General features: G+C 39.4%; 1 protein-coding gene across 4 annotated transcripts in view; it reads left to right on the top strand.

Annotated features, from left to right (window-relative positions):
- Window positions 1-19217, top strand: part of CCDC85A (coiled-coil domain containing 85A) — a 179317-nt gene that overhangs the window by 114630 nt on the left and 45470 nt on the right. The window contains exon 3 of one of the 4 annotated variants that reach the window (XM_046660300.1): window positions 13370-13406. The exons of the other annotated variants lie outside the window; for them this stretch is intronic. Coding sequence (XP_046516256.1) covers window positions 13370-13391 — 22 coding nt within the window. The 3' untranslated portion in view covers window positions 13392-13406. Of the gene's footprint in view, window positions 1-13369; window positions 13407-19217 lie in introns of those variants that run through there. 4 annotated transcript variants of the gene reach the window in all.

Genomic DNA, 19217 nt, shown 5'->3' with positions numbered 1-19217 from the left:
GGAGACTTAATTTCTCTGAGCTTCAGTTTCCCTCAACTGGAAAATTGAACCTAATAATACCTACCATAGATGTTTTCTTTAAGGTTCTATCTCTACTGATGCTACCCTTCACTGAAAGTAAAAAGGGGGCTTCAACCTGAATGGCATTTATTTATGAACAGGAAGAAAGAGAACTCGTATTCATTGGATGTCTGCTGAGCCCCGCCCTTTGGCAGGTCTATGGCACGTACTGTCTCATTTAATCTGTTACACCATGCTCTCTACACTCCAGCTTCTTTGGCTTTGGGGTCACACAGACTTAAGGTGGAATCCTAGCCTTGCAGCTTACAGTCTACTGCAGGGAGAGAGAGAGAAGGATGTACCTTTGGGAAGAGTGAAGGAAGTCTTCTTTAGAAACCAGAACTCCCTTTTGGTGGTAGAAAGGAAAGATGGGTTCCCAGCTTCTAAAGTTCTAAACTCTCAACTGGACCTTGAGATGGTTTCCTATAGAAATAATGAAAATATTAATATGATAATTCTGTTTTGAGAATTAATAATTTATTTTGGTCAGATGGGAATTTAGGCATCCCTCTGGAAAAAAAGATAATATATGAACTTATGTAATGAAACTTTTTCATAAGAACATAACTAAAGAGTAAAATTCTAAATTTTATTTCTTGTTCAAAGACTGTTCAGAAGAAAGAAAAGTGGTTTATGACATGAGTCCTTGTAATGGTTAAAATTAATTTTTTTCTTGACGTCAGACCCAGCTCTTAAACCTGATAGGCAGCTAAGCGGATCATAGCAGTTTTGTAAACATGTTTTATGAGCTTCAGCTTGCGACACATTAAGTGACACTGCCAGCTTAATTATCATAAAAGCTTCATAGACCCTAGTTGGCATTACAGGCTTGATTTCTAAAATGTTTTATGGTATAGTGATAGCTTAGGTAATGCCACAATGTAAAATATTGCTTAGAAAGTAATGGCGATGCTGATATGAGAGGTAACAAGATTGTGTGTGTAACATTTGGTTAACGATAAAAGGGATTTTTAAAATAAACTTTGGGGCAGTTTGGTGGTCTGAGTCTACTTGTTAATGGTTCGTCTTTTGACCACCACATTTAGAAAACAGATTTAGCAAGGATTTGAACAAATACAGAAGCTATCCTTTATTCCATTGTGAAAGGTTGTCGTTGACTTTGACTCTCCTGCCAGCAGAGGGCCCGAAAGGTTGTTAGCTGAACAACTGAATGCTCCCGAGAAGGCGCTGGGGTGTTGGCAGTGGGATTTCTGTCTGGCTTCATGACTGCGTGGTTGGCAGAATGTCATCTCCATGCCTAGAATTTATGGTTGCTTCTTAAGTTGTTATAATGTGCACTTTGCCTAATAGAGAAAAAGATTATTTTTCTTTCTCCTTCAGTTCTTGGCCCTTTATCCATTAGCATAAGGCCCTGGAGAAGTCACACTACTCAGACCCAGCAACTTTTTGCTCAGTTTGTCCTATACGACCTAAGAAAACCCAGAGGCCTAAAGAAACTACATGCTCCAGGTCCCATCTGATTTGGACAGGATTGGAGTCATTTGCTGTCTCTGTTTGCAGCCACTGCTTAACCTGCCCTTAAAATCTTGGGGGAGACAGGGACATGCCCTGGGTGAAATGTCATAAGCATGTTCACTGATGGAAGTGATTGTTGAGTATATGTTTGCTTGTTTTGATGAAAGGGAGAAGTCCAAATATAGGAAGCAGCTTCTGACTGACTGAAGACTAGTTTAGGATGCTGAGTTGGTTGGCACCTATTCTTGCTGAAATTGAGCTTTCTGTTACTCAGTCCTGTCAACTGCAGTTACCAAAAGCGACAAGAAATCCCAGTGTTCACCTAGGATGCAACAGGAATCTCAGAATAATTCTTTTTAGACCATATAGATTTCCCCTATTTAAACTTATAACAAGCCTCTTGCAAAGTTGGGCCACCATGATGATTATATGTTAAGAACCAAATCCATCCAACCAGACCGATCAAGCAAACAACAAAAAAAATTGGTCTATTTCAGCTTTATTGGAGTATCTGAATACAGTTTTATTTGGTTTTATGTTCTCTGGACTTAGTATTACTCTGATTATTAGCAAAAAATTTTGTTTTAAAAATAAGAATGCCCATTTAAGAATGTGCCCCAAAGATGGGAAAAGAAAAATGGGATTCCTGTTGTTAGAACTGTTTTCTTCACTTCTGTGTAAGGTCTACAACACTCTGTACCATTGAGAAAAAGAAGTAGCCAGGAATTCTTCCAGGAAGCAAAATGCAAGCAAGGTTGTATGGACAACCGCACGTGCTTTTCAGGAAGAGAGGGTTATTTCCACCTGATTTCCCACTTCAGGTTTACAGGTCTGAATAGACAGGAAACATGAAGATTGCGGAATCCCTATTCCTCCCACAGCTCGAGTCATTTGTCTCTCTTGAATTCAGACACTCAAGGAACTCTTGATCCTTGCAATACTGGTGACTTTTAATTTAGGTAGAAAATGTAAAATATGACCTTTTCCACCCAAATTTCCCATAACATCTGTGACAGTGTTCTTAGACATTCCCACGGATGTATTCTCCTTACAAGCTGGTGTTTTGACTTATGACATAGGAGGAGAAGAATAAATTAGATTTATATTTTGTTCCAGTTTTAATTCTTAGGAATTCTTGATTCTCTCTGGTGATGAGGCGGAAGGAGGGGGAGAGAGAGAGAATACAAACTTTTATGTTTGGAAATCTGTAGTCAATCATTCCATTTGGGGCAGCCTTCCTCTTCGGTTGCTTCCTATTTCCCTCCTCCCCTCATTCACAGTGCATAATTCACACCATTTCTTAGGTCTCAGTGTCTTACTCCATTTGATGGTTTCCATCAATGCTTAAACAGGATTTTGGCTTTTGCTGGCCTTTAACAGTTCTGGTGAGAGTTTTTTTGAGACTCCTCTGATGGCTCAAGCTAATGATCTCTTAATCATTGTTGTGGTCGTTGTGGATGTTCTTAATGACTTTGCAATAAAGTGAAGGTAACTAAAATTTAATGAGAATCTAGCTGTTAGGAACCTTACTAAGAGCTTTTATGTGAGTTTCAATTTCCCTTTACAATAATTCCAAAAGTGTAGCAATAGAATTTCCCTTTGCAGATGTAAAATGAGCTCTGAAGGCTGTGTAACTTGCTCAAGGTTTCACAGCTGATGCACGGTGGAGCAGGGGTTCAAGCATCCATAGTGCTCTGAGACCTCGCCTCTCAGGGGGTCGTCCACGGCCTAGGACAAGAGTGCCAGCCCAGCCCAGACCCACTGAACCAAAAGCTAAGGTTTAACCAACTCCATAGGTGATTTGAATGCCCGTTAATGTTTGAGAAGCACTGAGAAGTTGAGATAAACTTGAGACTGCATAGATCAAGAAGGTGAGAGACGCTTGCTTCTTGGTGGCACTGTTTGAATGTGATGTTGGACATCTACTTTTCTGCTTTAACTGAAGCAGGAGATCATAGAAAATGACAAGAAGTGTTGCATTAATAGTGACGTACAGACTAATTTTTGAGGTGTAGAAATGCTATTATCACTATCATTATCAATATTAAACATCTACCAAGCACCTTTTTTTTAAGGGTAACTCTTAAAAAATAATGAAATGATTTAGAATGTCTCGTTTGTTACAAGAGACATTTATCAGGAGAATATGGGAGCCTAAATCAGAATTTCTTAGACTGTGGGTGAACACTGGGAGATAGTGCTAAAAGGCAAGAAAATCATTGTTAATTAAATGTTTAATGTTTATTATAGTTACCACAGTAGTTTGGGTTTGAATTTATAATATTTTGTGATGTAGGTATAATTTATGATGCTTTAGGGCCCTTTGTGTAATCAATGAGTACCATGCATGATGACCGTATTATAGGGTTTGAAGAATATCTTTAGTACTTACATGATTATAAAGATTTATGATTATTTTGTCCTTGCTTTTATGACGTTGTAGATCATATTTGTGACAGCTGTAATGCCAAATCCTTGGTTAGAAACAAACACCCAATTACAGTATAGTCTCAATGGGAAAACATGAGTTGCTTTCTGAACATCCACTTTATAAAGTGATTTTTAAGGATTTTAACTTGGCGAAAAAGGAAATATCTGTACAGCACTTTTAGCGTTCATTTATTTGATATTTATTGAGCTCCTACTGTGTGCTAGTTACGTCTCTAATTTTGAAAATCTGACAAAATTCACAAATTTTGAAACTGATTTTATATAATATTTATGGAGTTTTATATAAAAAGGATAGACTTGTTAGTCTAGGTTCTGACCCTGAAATACAGAAGCATAATAACTAAATTTGTAGAGCTCTTTATGATTCCAAAATGAGGCATATACCCCATCCTATTGAATCCTCACGTGGGTTAGGTCTTACCATGCCCATTTTATGGAAGGATGGATGAGTCAGATGATCTTATCACCCTTTGCACACTGAACACCTTTTATTATGTCCCCAAATGAGGAATTGTCATATTATTGTTCTGAAACTTCATGGCTATTATTGTTTGTACAATCCAGTTGGCAACTAATCATAATCCTTTTTGTGATAACTCTTCTATTTTTATCTTAACAGTCACTTAAATCATATTTATCTTTTTATACATTTCAGTTTTATTTTCCCAACTAGCCTGTGCAAGTCTCATGTGTGCTATATTTCTTGTATTCCTTAGATTCCCTGGCACATCATAAGCCCTCCATAAATTTAGCTGAATCTGAAGCGGGAGTAAGGAGGACTGACATCCTGATTTGCATCCTGCACTCATTTGTTTCATTTCCTAGGCAGTGTTTCTTCTCGAGGCCAGTCATGGCTGGGACTGCTGCCTCTCCTTTCCAGGCTCCCGCTTTAAGCCATGTGGTTGCCCAGCAGACCATGGTGCAACAAAGAGGGTTTGGAGCCTAATATACTCAGTTTTGCTAAATGTTCACTGCTCTGATAAATCATCTATTGGCTAAACTAACTTTGGGGAATTATCTCTGGACTTTAATTCTATTTGTTGGCCCCATCTGGTTGCCATGGATACTTCCTGTGACAGAAGGTTGTCCTACAGGCACTGGTACACGATGTTGCCTGTGGCAACAAATAGCTCAGTGGGCGGCACAGGAATAGGGATGGGATGTGAGAACCAGGTATTCACAGGGAGGGCAGGGACTTTGTTTGGACCTAGCAGAGACTATGGATGGTATTCTAGTCGGGTAGTCAGGGCTGGGCCTGTGGAGGGAGTGTGTGATGTCAGGAGATGGTGTTGCTGCAGGCAGTAATTAGCACTGGAAGAGGTCTATTAAGGGGAGCAGGTGTGTTTTCGCTGGTGATCAGCCGTGTTGTGATGGGGATTCAAGGGGCAGGTAATCTACAGGGATCTAGTTGAGATTGGCAGTTGAGATTGGATCTGGTATTAAGTAGACTAGATTAGGGACGGGAGTCAAGGCCAGTCTTAAATAAGCTTAGGCGCTTAGCCTAAGGGTGGGAAAAGGCAGAACTTCAGGATCATGACGAAAGAAGGTGGGACTAAGGCAGAGCTGCCTAACAGAATGACACCTGTGTTCAGAGCTGGAGTTAGAAGCTGTGTGGTGCTATAGTAGAAAGAGTACTGACCTGGAGTAGAAAAATTCTGAGTTCTAGTCCCTGCTCTTCCACATGGTAACCCAGCTATCTCAAGGAATTATTTTGCTTCTCTAGGCCTCAGTTTCCTCATCTGTAAAATGTAGAGGATGGGTTGATGTGCATTTTCCAACTAGTGCTGTCCTTTGCAAAAACCATTCTGTGTTAAAATAGTTTTGGACATGTTGCATACCATATCTTCCCCCAACATCGCCAAGATTTACAACGTTCATTATTTTCTTAAAGTAGCCAGTGATGACCTGTGATTGATTTTATTTAGCCTAGTGGTTCTCAAACTGATGGACCATGGAAGGTCTTTTCCATAGAGCAGCTGTTGACTTGGTGTGGCAATCTAAAGTTTGGAAGCACACAATTTAAGAAAGACTGGGCTCAGTGATTTCTCAGATGTCTGCCATTTGAGCCTACCCTCAAGTACGCTCCTATTCATTTATGAGGCTGTTAAATGGCCTGTCCAGTTGAGTAGCAACATGTGGTCTCTTCCCTTCAACTTTCACCTGGTATTTTCTTCTCTTTTTCCTCTTGAAGGTTATAGAGGAGACCCAGCTGCTACTTGGGATTTCCTGTCCCCCAGCACTGGAGCACTGGTCCCTGATTCCCAGATCACATCATAGAGGAAGGGGTGTGGAGAGTGCCTGTAATTGTTCCTCCTTCCCCTCCCAGAACCTTGATGTTGGGTGTGAAGTCAGTCTCCCCAGATCTGCTTCTCTTCCTCCCAGCCCCTTTTACTTCATGTGGTGCAGACTTCTGGAAAACTAACCCTCACATGGGGTATTACTTCTGGGAATAATATCACTGGGAAAGTGTTTTCCTCTTTCCAAACAACCGATTTACAAGTAAACTTTTGGAATTCTGCCCATCTACCCCACCTCCCATGGGGTTGACTGAGGTAATTCCTTAAATGCAATCTGTTTAAATGTTTTGTAATCAAGAGTAGGAAAAAATACTAATTGTTTTGTCAGGCTGCGTTTTGCATAAATAACTTAAGAACAGCTTGACTTTTTTCCCCCAGTAGTGTTTTGGCAAGGGGGAAATTTCATAAAATAAACTTGGTGAAAGTAAATGTGACTATTTTTTGGTGATTTAATTTAGTTATGGTAATGACTTTAAGATTGAAAATATCTGCTCAAATAGCAAGTATTTATGCAGTTTATACCACATGTCTAACATTGTGCCAGACACTGTAGGGTATCAACCAAGCTCCTGCCCTCAGGGAATGTATGCAACTAGGGAGGTAAAACCACCATATGGATACATTGGAATGGAATCCGGTGTTAAACTACATAGTATTTCATTGAGTTAAGAGAAAGTGTGGTATGAATTCAGAGATGAGAGTGACCATTATGGGCTAACTTACTCAACAGGCTCTGCTGAGATGGAAGGGCGTGAAGACCAGCTATTGAAGGATAGGTGGGATTTGTGGATTTTGCAAAGAAAAAGAACAATGTTTAGATGGGCAAAAGCATAAGCAAATCAAATCTCCTCAAATAAAATACTTTAGAAACCCTGCCGTGTGGTAGGCAGCACACTTTGTATCCCGGCATGATAACTAGAACTCCCTCTTTGAGGTGGCCAGTGGTTGTGTAGGACCTGCGAGAATTTCAGTACAGACACATGGTTGACTGCTCATGAATGTTTGTTGAATAATCTACTTCTGTTTCAGACAGTTATTCACAAAATGGCAAAATGTCACTTTTCTATGTAAACAGACGTCATTGATGTTCAGTAAATTGGAACTATTAATGATAGTTGTCAAAGGATTTTAAAATGTCTTTTTTGTGTCTTATCCATGGCTAGAAAAACATTCCTAAACCAGAGTTATGATTTTTCTTCTATTTTGTGTTCAAGTGGGCTTTCTATTTATAGGGCACATTTTAGCTTCGTATATTGGAGAATTAACTCAGGTATCTCGTGTTATAAAAGATGCACATAGTGAATGGAGGATGGTAAAGTGGAAGATTTTTCTTTTCCTATTATTAAAAGCCTCTATTTCCCATAGCTAAGCCAATTCAGCAAAGACTTGGAGGTACCAATTATTTAAGATTTTCCTTTCAAGCAGAAAACTTTAATTAAAATATATAGTTGCTATGGTTTCCAAGTCATCCATTTGAGCAATTTATCTATAAAGATATTTTCACAAAATAAATTGCACGTTAATTGGAGGTTTACCTTCTCCATGAAGGAACACACCTACACCAGTATGTAGCAGTCAGAAAAGTCTAAACTGGCATCGCTGGATGCACTGTTTTCCCTAAATGAAACATTATGCCATTTTTCATAAATATTAATGTTTGAACTAAGGTTGTCTATCTTGACTTGCAAAACTAAGTGGGAAATTAAATACTTAGCTGGGCAACCCAGTTCATCTGTCCCTAGACTCTTGTCTTTCCTCATTAACAGGAAATTTTACCTGAAATACTGGAGTTATGTTCATAATTGGAAATGAGTTTTTCAGAAGGGACTTGAAAAGGGTGTTTGTTTCAAAGCCCCCTGCAGTGTAGTTTGATGCTCTTGAAACAGTCTTTGGAGTTTAAACTTCTTAAAATCTCCGTCTCAATTTAGAAAAAGGAATTAAAATAATTTTTTAAATTCCAAGCTTTTCGTAGATCTGCTTGCCTATTTCTGTGTAATCTCCAGTTCCCATTTTATCCACACCATCTCCATCCTTAAGTCCTGCAGTCCTTTTGATGTGAAGTTGAGGGATTATCCATGACTACTTTTACTCTTTCTTTGACTAACCAGGTCACCATGAAGTTTCTAAAATTGCATCCATCATCTTTACTCTTGTAATGAAGGCTGATGACTGCTATGCATGTCATCTAGTGAAATGCCTTCCTCTGGCAGTTTTGATAGTCAGTCCAAAGTGCTAGAGCCAATATAACCTGCCTTATCTTTGCCTATCGACACATCACTTTCTGCAGAGATTTATGTAATTTTAGAGCTGGAAGGGATCACATGACCTTAATCACCAGCCTGGTTTGAGGCAGATAGAGACTTGATGCTTAACACTCTTCCACTCTTCTTTCTGTTTGGACTCTGTATTTAAAAAAATATTTTGCTCATCTCTATAATAGGGCCTTTGCTTGTGCTGCCTTTTCTGTCCAGAATGTTCAACCTCTAATCATGGCTAGCCCTCATTCCTTCAGCATTTATCAGTTTAAATGCCCATTCCTCAAAGAGGCCTTCCATGACCATCCAATTGTTCCTTCATCCCCTTTCACAAATTTGAGAAGATTTTGTTTTCTTGTTTCTTACCTTTATCTAATTTTTGGTCTCCCAATATCTAGAATCCTAATATCTGCAACATTCACATATTTGTTGAATAAATAAATATACTGTTTATACGTGACCTTTGTTTTGGCTTAAACTCAGTGTTTATTAACGGCCAGAATGTGACTAATCAGTTTACTAAGACTAGTCAAACAAATTTTGGTCACATTTAGTCATTTAGTCAATGCTGCTCCAGAACAAGGTATTTACTTTCCTTTGAGTCTTCTTATCCATTTGTATTCATCTGGTTTTCACTCCCATTTCACAGATTCCTTCTGCTGATATTCAGTGCTCGATGCGGTAGTCAGGGTACATTCACGAAGGCTGGTGTTACTTGACAAATATGTATGGATGCCTGAGCCAGAGCAGCCCATGAAGGTCTAGGACAGGAAGCTAGACCGAAGACCATGTGGATTGCAGTGGGGAGAAGATTACACAAATGTTGAGCATAGTCCTCTCTGCCGTCATAGCCCTGGAGGAGGAGGGCAGAGCAAAGCAAGCAATCTGCTCCACTAGAGAGAGCCAAAGATGTGGTGGTGGTAGTGGTGATGGTGGTGGTGGTATCAAAACCATATTTAGCATTAGAAGGGAGGCAGGTAATAATAAAAGCTAGGGCTAGTGCCTGGCACTCTCCTAGGTACCTTACCCGTAATAACTCACTTCTCCATTTATGAGATAGGTACTGTTATTAATCCATTTTACAGATGGGGAAACTGAGACACAGGAGTTTAATAACTTGCTCAAGGCCACAGAGTAGAGAGCAGAGCCAGGATACAAACCCAGGCAATCTGACTCCAGCATCTATGCTCTTAACCACTAGTCTATACCAGGTCCCAGATGAATGTCTTCAGGGGGTTGATTCTTACAGTAGCAAAAAGAGAAACATTGCACAGACAGAGCAGTGTCAGATAAAAGTCTGGAAGATTTCTAGTTAAAGTTAGTAGAAGCAAATAAAGAGGAAGATGCCTAGTCCTGGAAGTCAGGCACAGGGAGTCTCAGTAATCTCCAAGCCTGAGCTTTGTTCCTAAGGTGCCTCCTTTGAAGATTTAGCGCCTGCCTTCCTACCTGGCCTTTGGTTTCCTTAAAGGTAGAGTTCTCCGTTCCCCAACCTGACTGGATTTGTGGTTTGAGTCTGGGTCCAGATCCTCAGCTAGAATCTAGACTCTCAGAGCAGATTAAAAGCATCCACAGTGTGTAGCTTCTCAAGAGTACAGTAGGTTGGGATGAGTCAGGCCGAGTCTTCTGGCCCTAGACCATAATCCTTTGTCCAAGAAAGAACATCCTGAGTTTGGATCCTGACATGCTCCATTTTACTATAAAAGCAATGTATGAAACTATATAATGCAGTAGCATAAATTAAGAGATTTTTTAGAGGGTACAAACCTTTTATTAAGAGTAACTTTCAAGAGGCCAAACAGATTTTTAAAAGAATACATTAACTCTTGGTAAGCGTTGTTTTGAAATAAATATTGCATGCATTTTCTGGGTGCTGATGAAAGTGGAATAAAATATATGTAAAAGAGCGTGGAATAAATTAAGAAACAATGGGGACAGCTGATACTATTATGATGCTGAAATCATGCAGAAGACCCAAGCACCAGAGACTAGGACCCTGTGAAATGTCCTGGAAATTGGCTACGGAATTCATTGGACCTCACACACAAAGTGGGCAGTGAGCATAGACCCCAGGTGCTGAGAGACTGAAAAGCAAGACAGAACTTAGCTTCTGAAAGTGTAAAAATGGAGGCTGAACCCAACTACTGTGAAGGAGACTGAGAGCTCTGGGGAGATTCTGTGTTGAAGTTAACTTTGGAGCTACTGTACCATCTGCTCGCTTTTTAGATCAGAGTGAGCAGAAGATAGTAACAGGCAGTTCCTGACTCTGTGGTTTTGAGAAAGTTCCATTTGATACTCCCTTCCTGGAGTAGAACCTCTGTGCTGATATGGAGGACTTGGCTAAGCTTCTAAACATTTTTTCCCTGTCTACATATGTATCAAATATGCAGTGATGGTGGTGATCACAAAGCAAGTATTTTTCTAGGCATCTATTAAAAAATATGTTGATTTAATCTTATTTACACAGAACTGAGTACTATCTTCAGAATTATTATGCACAGTCCTTCTAAGTAATTCATTTTTCCCCATATATATTAGGAGCTAAATTCTTAGCTTGATAGCAGTCATAGGATAGTCTGTGTCTCTTGATGAGAGATTGACTTCTCAGTCACCCCTGCATAGATGGCAGTAGGAAAATAAATTTCAAGTGAGCTACTATTTAGACTGAGAAGATTAATCTATCTATAGATCAGTTTGTTAAAATGGTCATTATGAAGAGATATATACATTTGTAAGTGTAAGAGGTGTCCATCATTTTCCGCGGATTTGAATTTATGTGGGCCGTGGGCCTGTGGTTTTATCCTACCTTAATGTTCCTGGGTACTTCTTAAGGACAGATGGCAAATTAAAAACAATTGATCTTGTCCCGTTCCTGGGTCTAATGTGCTGATTTAAGAAGCCTTTTCTCAGTAAATCTACTAAGCCAGTAGCTCTAGACAGAAGCTCTGGTTGGATTGTTGGTGCTAACGGCAGACAGCTGAGCTGTCCACAGAGGGCAGAAGGATGTGTTTATAAGCAATTCTCTTGGCAGGTGCTCCTCTTTCCTGCATTGTTTTAAATTCTTGTGCAAATTTGTTTATTCTCAGGAAGAGAATAGACTTGTAATTCCCTTTACACAATGATGGTGCCCGCATAGCTGTGTACTCCCAGAGGAGCTGGGATAGAATGACGTTAATTATTAATTGAAGAAACACACAGGCAGGAGATACGCTTTGACCAGCATCCTTCCACCCAGCAGGCCCTGAGGTATCTTGTTAGAATGGAATTTTCCCAAGTGTGTAAAAACATTATTTAATTATTAGTATTATTTTTTAATTAGAATGCCTCACTCAAGCCATTTGGGAGCAGGTATACAGTATTTTTTTTTGTCTTAATGTGCTCTAAAGGGGAATGTTTTTATTGTGACCTTATTTGCACTTCTACTTTATTCACAACTATGTTTCTTCCTTAAAGTCAACTGCTTGCATTTTCTTTCAGCTCTCATAGACTTGAACTTCGTAGAGACATTTTTAACTCTTAAAATACTCAAAGGTCATTATTTTCATGTTGAAGAGGTATCCATCTTAGTTAAAGAGCTATTTGGGATTTGGTATTGGTGCCAGACTTTGGGTTATAAAGATGAATAAAATACAGTCTTTTCCCTAAGGATCATGGAGTTCAGAGTCTATTTCAGGATTTCACAGTCTATTTTATTCCTTCTTTTACTTGTTGATTTATAAATTTCTTTATTTGTAATTTAAAGTTTTCCCTAAACAATTATAATGACTATGCACTGACAAGAGGGAACTCAAGTGAAAACTTAAAGATTCTCAGTTCCATCTGCTTTGAAAGTTAAGCACTCTTAGATTTGAGGAGGGTGAATAAAAATCATTGCTTTAAGAATGCCATTTTATTATATAGCACATAACATTTCTAGGGTAATATTTATCAATCTCAAACTTATGTAAGCAGAACAGAATTTAATAGATTCATTGTATGGCCAAAATGAATTTAAAACATTCTTTCAATTGTGTGTGTAATTTCAGGCTGTATGGAGCTTGGGAAACCGTTATTTGAAGATTACATTTATTTTAGATATAGAAGTTTATTGTACCTACCCTACTTTCTCATGTGTCATAAGTATTGATGCATATTTTTGGAGTCTATAGGATTTTGTGGATGAAAATGATTACTTTAAAAATAGAGTATTGAGATATTTGATTTGGAGGAATACCAACTTCTGTCCAAATGCATGTGATTATTTCTGTTAGGTGATATACATCAAATTCTGTTTCGTTATCACCAGGAAGAATGTTAACAGCAGTGATAGCAGAGTGAACATTTTATTGGGTTCCCCAGCTGTCCAGAGGAGAATCCAGGAGAGGTTCAGGAAAGCAGCTTCTTTGAAAACTAAAATTAGACGTTTAAAAGCCAGAAGAAACTGTCTTTGTCCATCATTTTCTTCTAAGCCTATAGATTGCTGATACTTGGGTTGTAAGAAGTTTGTGAAACTTTCCAAAGATTGCATTGTGAATGGCATCTGTGTTTATTAAGCCCACTAATGAATTAGCAGATCCAGGCACTTAGCTTTGGAGGTTTGGTTGTTGACTGAAATAAAGTCTTCACTTTGGCTGACTTTTCTTTACCTGGAGGCACCAATAAATGAACTGAAGAGATGATGCACTTATTTGCATCTTAGTAAAAATACAGTTATCACTCTTTCAACAAATGCATCAGTTGACTGGTGTGGTACTTCAAGTATAATGATAAGGAAGAGAATTTAAATCAGACTCTTGCTGCTGATCAAATTCTTTGATAATTGCTTAATCTCGTCTTCACTCTGTGTCTCCACAGGGTCTGTGTTCTCCAGCAGTGAGGAGTGTTCTTAATGTTGCCGATGATGGGCTTTGCTGGGGCAGGCCTCAGGTTGAGTTCCAGAATTGCACTCTACTAATCCTGTGCCTTTGAGGAGTTACTCAACATCTCTAAGCCTTCGGTCTTTCATCTCTAAGATGGGAACAATAATACCTGCTTCTTAGTTTTGCAGTGAAGATTAAATGTATTAATGCATGTGAAAAATGCCCATGCCTTTTAAGCGAAGTGCTTGATAGATGATAAATCATGTTAAAGTTATTAGCTGTTATTTGTATCATCTGATGTATTTGATTGACCAAATTGATTAGTCTATTGTTGCCTAGTAACTGATCAGTGAAGACCAAATGGTCAAATCCTTGTGAATCTAGACGAGCCCAAATGAATTTCAAGGTCAGCAGGAATTTTCCTGGGCAGAACTCACTCTCCCTACTGTACTGTTGTAAAGTGTCTCTAAAACCAAAGGGCATGAAAAATAGGGTGAACACGTTCAGGTTGCCATCTGTTGGCTTTATTTAAGAGGACTTTTGAGATTTATTTCCTATTATAATTTTATTAATGGCAGAAAACAAACCCTAATATCTTAAGTTTAGTTAGGATACCACTGTCAAATAAAATGCTTAGATTAATTTATAGTTTTTTCAGTCTCTGGTTTTGCAATCATTCAGTATTTCATTCTCAACAATGATAAACTAATATTCCTTTATACTGAGATTAAGGTTTTTTTTTTTCTTATTGTGATAACTTTCTTTAGTGAAAGGAGTTTTTAAGTATACAGAATTTAAGAGAAAAATCTGTAAGAAGATATTCGTAAAGAATAGTATTTTTAACTGTAAACAAGCCTCAGAGAAATGTATTTAACTGCCGTAATCAGAACTGGTGTGCAGCTGTCACATGGGTGTGCCTGATTCCCTTTCTCAGAACATTACAACACTGTCCTAAGTTCTCTGCTTCCTCAAGGCCTTGTGCATGATAGATATTCTGTAAATGTTTGTTTAATGAATGATTGAAAGAATAACAACATAAAATACGTACACTGTTAGAAATTCTGTCTTAGCCGCTTGTAGCGGTTAAACCACTAATAAGGATTACTGTAAAATTCATGATAATTGTAACCCAGGAACTGTGGGTCTTAAAGAGTCTTAAAGATCCTCTACTTCAATATTCTTGTTTGACAAGAGAAAACTAAAACCCATAGAGCCAGCACTCTGAGTCATGTGCTCTACTTCACTCCTTCCAGAATGACTGTAGGAGAGCAAGAGGTCCCAAATGAAGAAGAATGAGAGTGGCATGCTAAAAGGAAGCAGCAGGAGAGAAACCAGAAAATAGGAGGATTGAATTTAGGAATGAAACAGAGGTGAGAGTGAGGAAGGATAGAGAAATCGCATCAAAATTTCCCCAAGTGGAAGAAACGCAAGACCTGTGCCAGGTCTACCAGGGAGGCTGGGTGCTGGGGAGGAGGGTGTTGTGTGGGTGTCTGTCATGTGGTGCTTCCTCCTCCACCAGGCTGCTGTGTTCAGACCCTATTCCAACCCCCATGCCTCCTTTCAACAACAGCTCTCTTCTATTGACTTTCATGTTTAAACCGAAACCCCTGATTTTTTTCTGAGCTCCAGACTCATATTTGTAACTGCCTGCTCTATATCTCACCCTAGATGTCCAGTCTAAAATGAACAAAACAGAATTCTCGATTTCAAACCCCAGTCTTGCTGCTTCTCCAAGCCATCTCACAATTACCACCACCATCCTCTAGTTGCTCGTGCCAAAAATGTGGCTGTTATCTTTGATTCCTGTTTTGTAATACCTCACATCTACTCCATACATGTGTTTTGTTGGCTCTTCCTCCAGGAGGCATATTGAATGTGGCCACTTCTCTCTGCAGCACTGCAGTGGCTCATTTACAAGCCACAGCCATCTGTCAGCCCACCTCCTGCAGAGGCTCCCTCAATGATCACCTGACCTTCACTCTTGGTCCATTTTTCTCTGCCTTCTACAGAGCAGCTAGGATGATTATTTTAAAGTGTAAGTCAGATGGTGTCGCTATAATGTACCAGTCCTCCCTTCCCCAATGGCTCCCCACTCCAAACAGTACAAAAGTCCAAGCTCCTTACACTGGTTCACTGATACCGTGGGTCTCACCCCCTGCGTATGCTCCAACTTGATAGTCTCCCGTCTCTCCTCACTTTCTTCACCTCCCTTTGGCCGCTGCAGCCTTCTTTCCATTCTTTGAGTGCCACAGGCTCATTCCCACCTTGGGGACTTTGCAAATTCTATTCTTGCTATTTCAAAAGCTCATTCCCAGATCTTTACATTCAAGTTTCAACTTAGATGCTCCAGATCTTCTCTGATCATCTAGGTCTAAGCTGAAGTGATGGAGGGCATATAGGGGAGCAGTGCACTTATTTGTGTGTCTGTGTGTGTGTCTGTCTGTATGTCTTCCCTACTAGAATGTCCCTTGAGCAGAGGAGCCCTTTTTGTTTGTTTTCAGTGAAATGTTTGTAGCACATGAAAGAATGTCTAATACATAGTAAATGCTCAATAAGTGTATGTTAACTGACTATGATTACAAAGTGTTTGATAAATATACCAAAATAGCCAACATACCAAAAAAGTTCCAAAGTCTGTGGTCTTTCCAATTTCATTTATCTACACTAACTAAATTCATTCATTATCTAACTAGATTCATCCATTATCTATCTGTATCACTTTGTGTGTGGATAAATAATGCTAAAACATCGTGAAAACTTTGCTTTTCTTATTTAAGGGAACTATTTTTTAGTTGTTACATTGAGTTGGTTTTGCCCAATATTGTTTCATCGCCAGTGCAGCTAATGTATATTGGCTAAATTGAACAAAATTTTTGTGAATTCCCAATTGAGAAAAGCCAAATTAATGAGGCTTTGCTATATAATTTGACAAAATTATTTTTATTTTGCTGAAAAATATGACAGTAAAAAAGCAACTATATGTAGGCTTTTGAAAACATCTAAATAGACATAAAAAGTCAAAATAATTATCCTAAGAGGAAATAACATTTTTATAGATTTACTGTCTTTTGAAAACTTGTTTTTACAGATTTACCTCCTTGTGCATTTGTTGGCAATACCGACAAGGTGTACTTTCAAGGGGGCCACATACATTGAAGAAAATTGTTATGTTTATTAAAATGACTTCAATTTTTATCCTCTGGCATTGGGAAAAGGCAGTTATTTTCTCTGGGAAATGACAACAAAACAGCAGCAACATAACGGTGGAAAGTAAGACACATTTCCACCCTGAATAGCTGTAAAGATGGCACTAGTGCTAAACAGCTCCTTAGAGTTTGAAATATTTTCCATATAGTCCCCTGTCCTTTAGCCCAATTTGTGGCTACTTACCTAGTACCTTCTATGCAAAGCTGTTGCTTTCAAAGGGAATAGTAGAAGTGAAGGCAATTTTGGGACACAAAAAGTTCCACTGAGCCAGACTTCAGTTTAGATTGCTTGCTAGTGTGTTTTCTAGGTGGAAATCTGAGTGCCTTTTGAGTTAACTGCTTCAGGCTGTCCTGGGAGCACAAAACTTTGAGTAACAGCCAGCACAGTTGGGAACAGAACAACGGGGACATTCGTTCGTTCATTCCTTCAACAATAAGCTGTTGAACACCTTCTAGCGTGTAGCACTGTGCTAGTGTCGGGCAGCTCAGAAAAGAGCTGTCAGGCAAGGGCTTGCCCATGGAGCCTCCAGGTTAGAGAGAAAGAAATGGAAGCTGAAACAACGAGGTGCAAATTCCCAAGGAATAGGTACAGTGGATGCTAGCAAAAATGCAACAACGTGCCATTTTCTCCCGTTTTAATAACACTTTCATTTGGAAAGTGGAGAGACTTTAACAATGTATGGTAATTATTTTCTGGGTCAAAAGCTAGCACATAGACCCTGATAGGTTTTTTAATTTCTTAATTTATATACAAATCATTGGATTTCAATATTCATTTGACTATTTACTCTTATAGAAAGTGATACAAGAAACAAAGTCTGGACTGTTTCAGAAAAATAGAGCACTTGCACAGCACTAGGAGAATAGCACTCATGACTTTTTCTTGTCAAAGCGTTCTTAGAAATGATGTAGTATTTCCAGGCTTCCTTCTAATTAAGATAACCAGGACAGCGCATTGCTCTGTTTTCTTTTCCTTCAAAATGACAGATTTTTCTCTTCACAAAGAAACATAGCCTGTTTTGATATGGACCACTGCCCACTGCCTTCCACAGGCTGCTCTCTGACGGCTCAGAACTGGACCCAACTGACACCTGCCGGGTGCCCCCACAAACGTGCTTGCTCCAGTGCCTTCTGTACACCCCTTGCAGGGAGGGGCTGGGAGGAGAATGTCCAGGTGAAGTTTAAATTCCTACCAGTGACTATTTCTAACCAAAAGGGAAGCTTATTAACTTAAGCAGATTTGCAGCTGAAGCGCACTTACATTATATTCTAAGATACTAGTGGTAGACATGGTCCATATTTTGCACATTCCCCACAACTGTTTTTCTGTCTCTTTCTCTTTTCTTTCTCTCTTCCCTGACTTCTACTCTCTCCCTTTCCTTTCCGCTTTCCCTCTCCCTCCAACACACACGCTCGTTTTTTTGAGCCTGGTGAAAGTACATTTCAAATTTTCTTATTGGTTAGATCTGACCTAATTTGCAAACCTCAAAGTTTCCATCCAAAGTTTGTTTCATGGAATGTTTTTCAAATGGCACAACAGAATTGCTATTAGGCTCCATTTAAATACAAATCCTGTCTTGCCTGGAGTGACTGAAAAGTGTAGACCTATACTGTGAAATAATTTCCTTTCAGGGCTCAATCTACATAACTGGTTGGTTGACTCATTGAGTTTTTGTTGTGTCAAACACAACTCTAGGCACTTGGAGTGCGTCATTCAACACAACAGACAAAGATCCTGCCTTGTGGAGTTGACACTCTGATGGGAAGAGACAGATCTCATACAATAAACATAACATATGGACAAGCAAATTTATACGGTAGAAGGTGGTAAGGTATTTTGAAGAAGTACAACAGGCTAAAGGAGATCAGGGGTACGGGTTGGAGGTCGGGGTAGGTTGTAGGATTAAATGAGGTGCACTCAGTGAGACTCATTGAAAAGCTGAGATTTGAGCCAAGACTTGTAGGAGGTGAGGAAGTTAGCCAGGCAACTGTCTAGGGGAAGAGCATTCCAGAAAGCAGGGACAACTAAAGCAAGAGCAGGGCTGGGGTGTTCAGGAACAGAAAGGAAGCTGCATGGCTGGAGCAGAAAGTGGGACAACATGAAGTTGGAGAGGTGCCAGGTGGCCAGATCATGTGGGACCCTGCTGGACTTTTTAAGGACTTTGGCTCTTCTGTGGCACAAAATGGTGAGCTACTACAGGGCTTTGAATAGAGAATGACGTGATTGGACTTAGCATTATGGAAAGAACACCCTGGCTGCTGTGGGTTTGAAATAGACTCTAAATGAAAATAGACCTGAGAGAGGAGGCAAGAAGAGAAGTAGGGACACATGTTAGAAGACAATTGTGAGGTTGGATTTTCAGGATATTTTGGTGGAAGAGTCAACAGAATTTCCCAATGGATGGGACGTGGGGTGTGTGAGAGAGTAGAGCCAAACATAATGCTAATAAGGCTTTTGTCACAAGGAAAGCCTCATAATCAAAGCCTAAAGTCTAGGTCTAAGTGTAAAGAGCTAAAAAGAGCACAAGGTTTTAAAAATTTAAGCAGTGGAGGAAGGTGACAAGACAGGCAGATCCCCGTCTCAAGCTGCTGTCACTTCTCCCTTCCTGACTAGATTCCAGAATCCAGTCTTCCCAG

This window comes from Equus quagga, chromosome 5, assembly GCF_021613505.1.
Source record: "Equus quagga isolate Etosha38 chromosome 5, UCLA_HA_Equagga_1.0, whole genome shotgun sequence".
NCBI lineage: Eukaryota > Metazoa > Chordata > Mammalia > Perissodactyla > Equidae > Equus > Equus quagga.
This window is presented reverse-complemented; position numbering and strand designations above follow the sequence as displayed.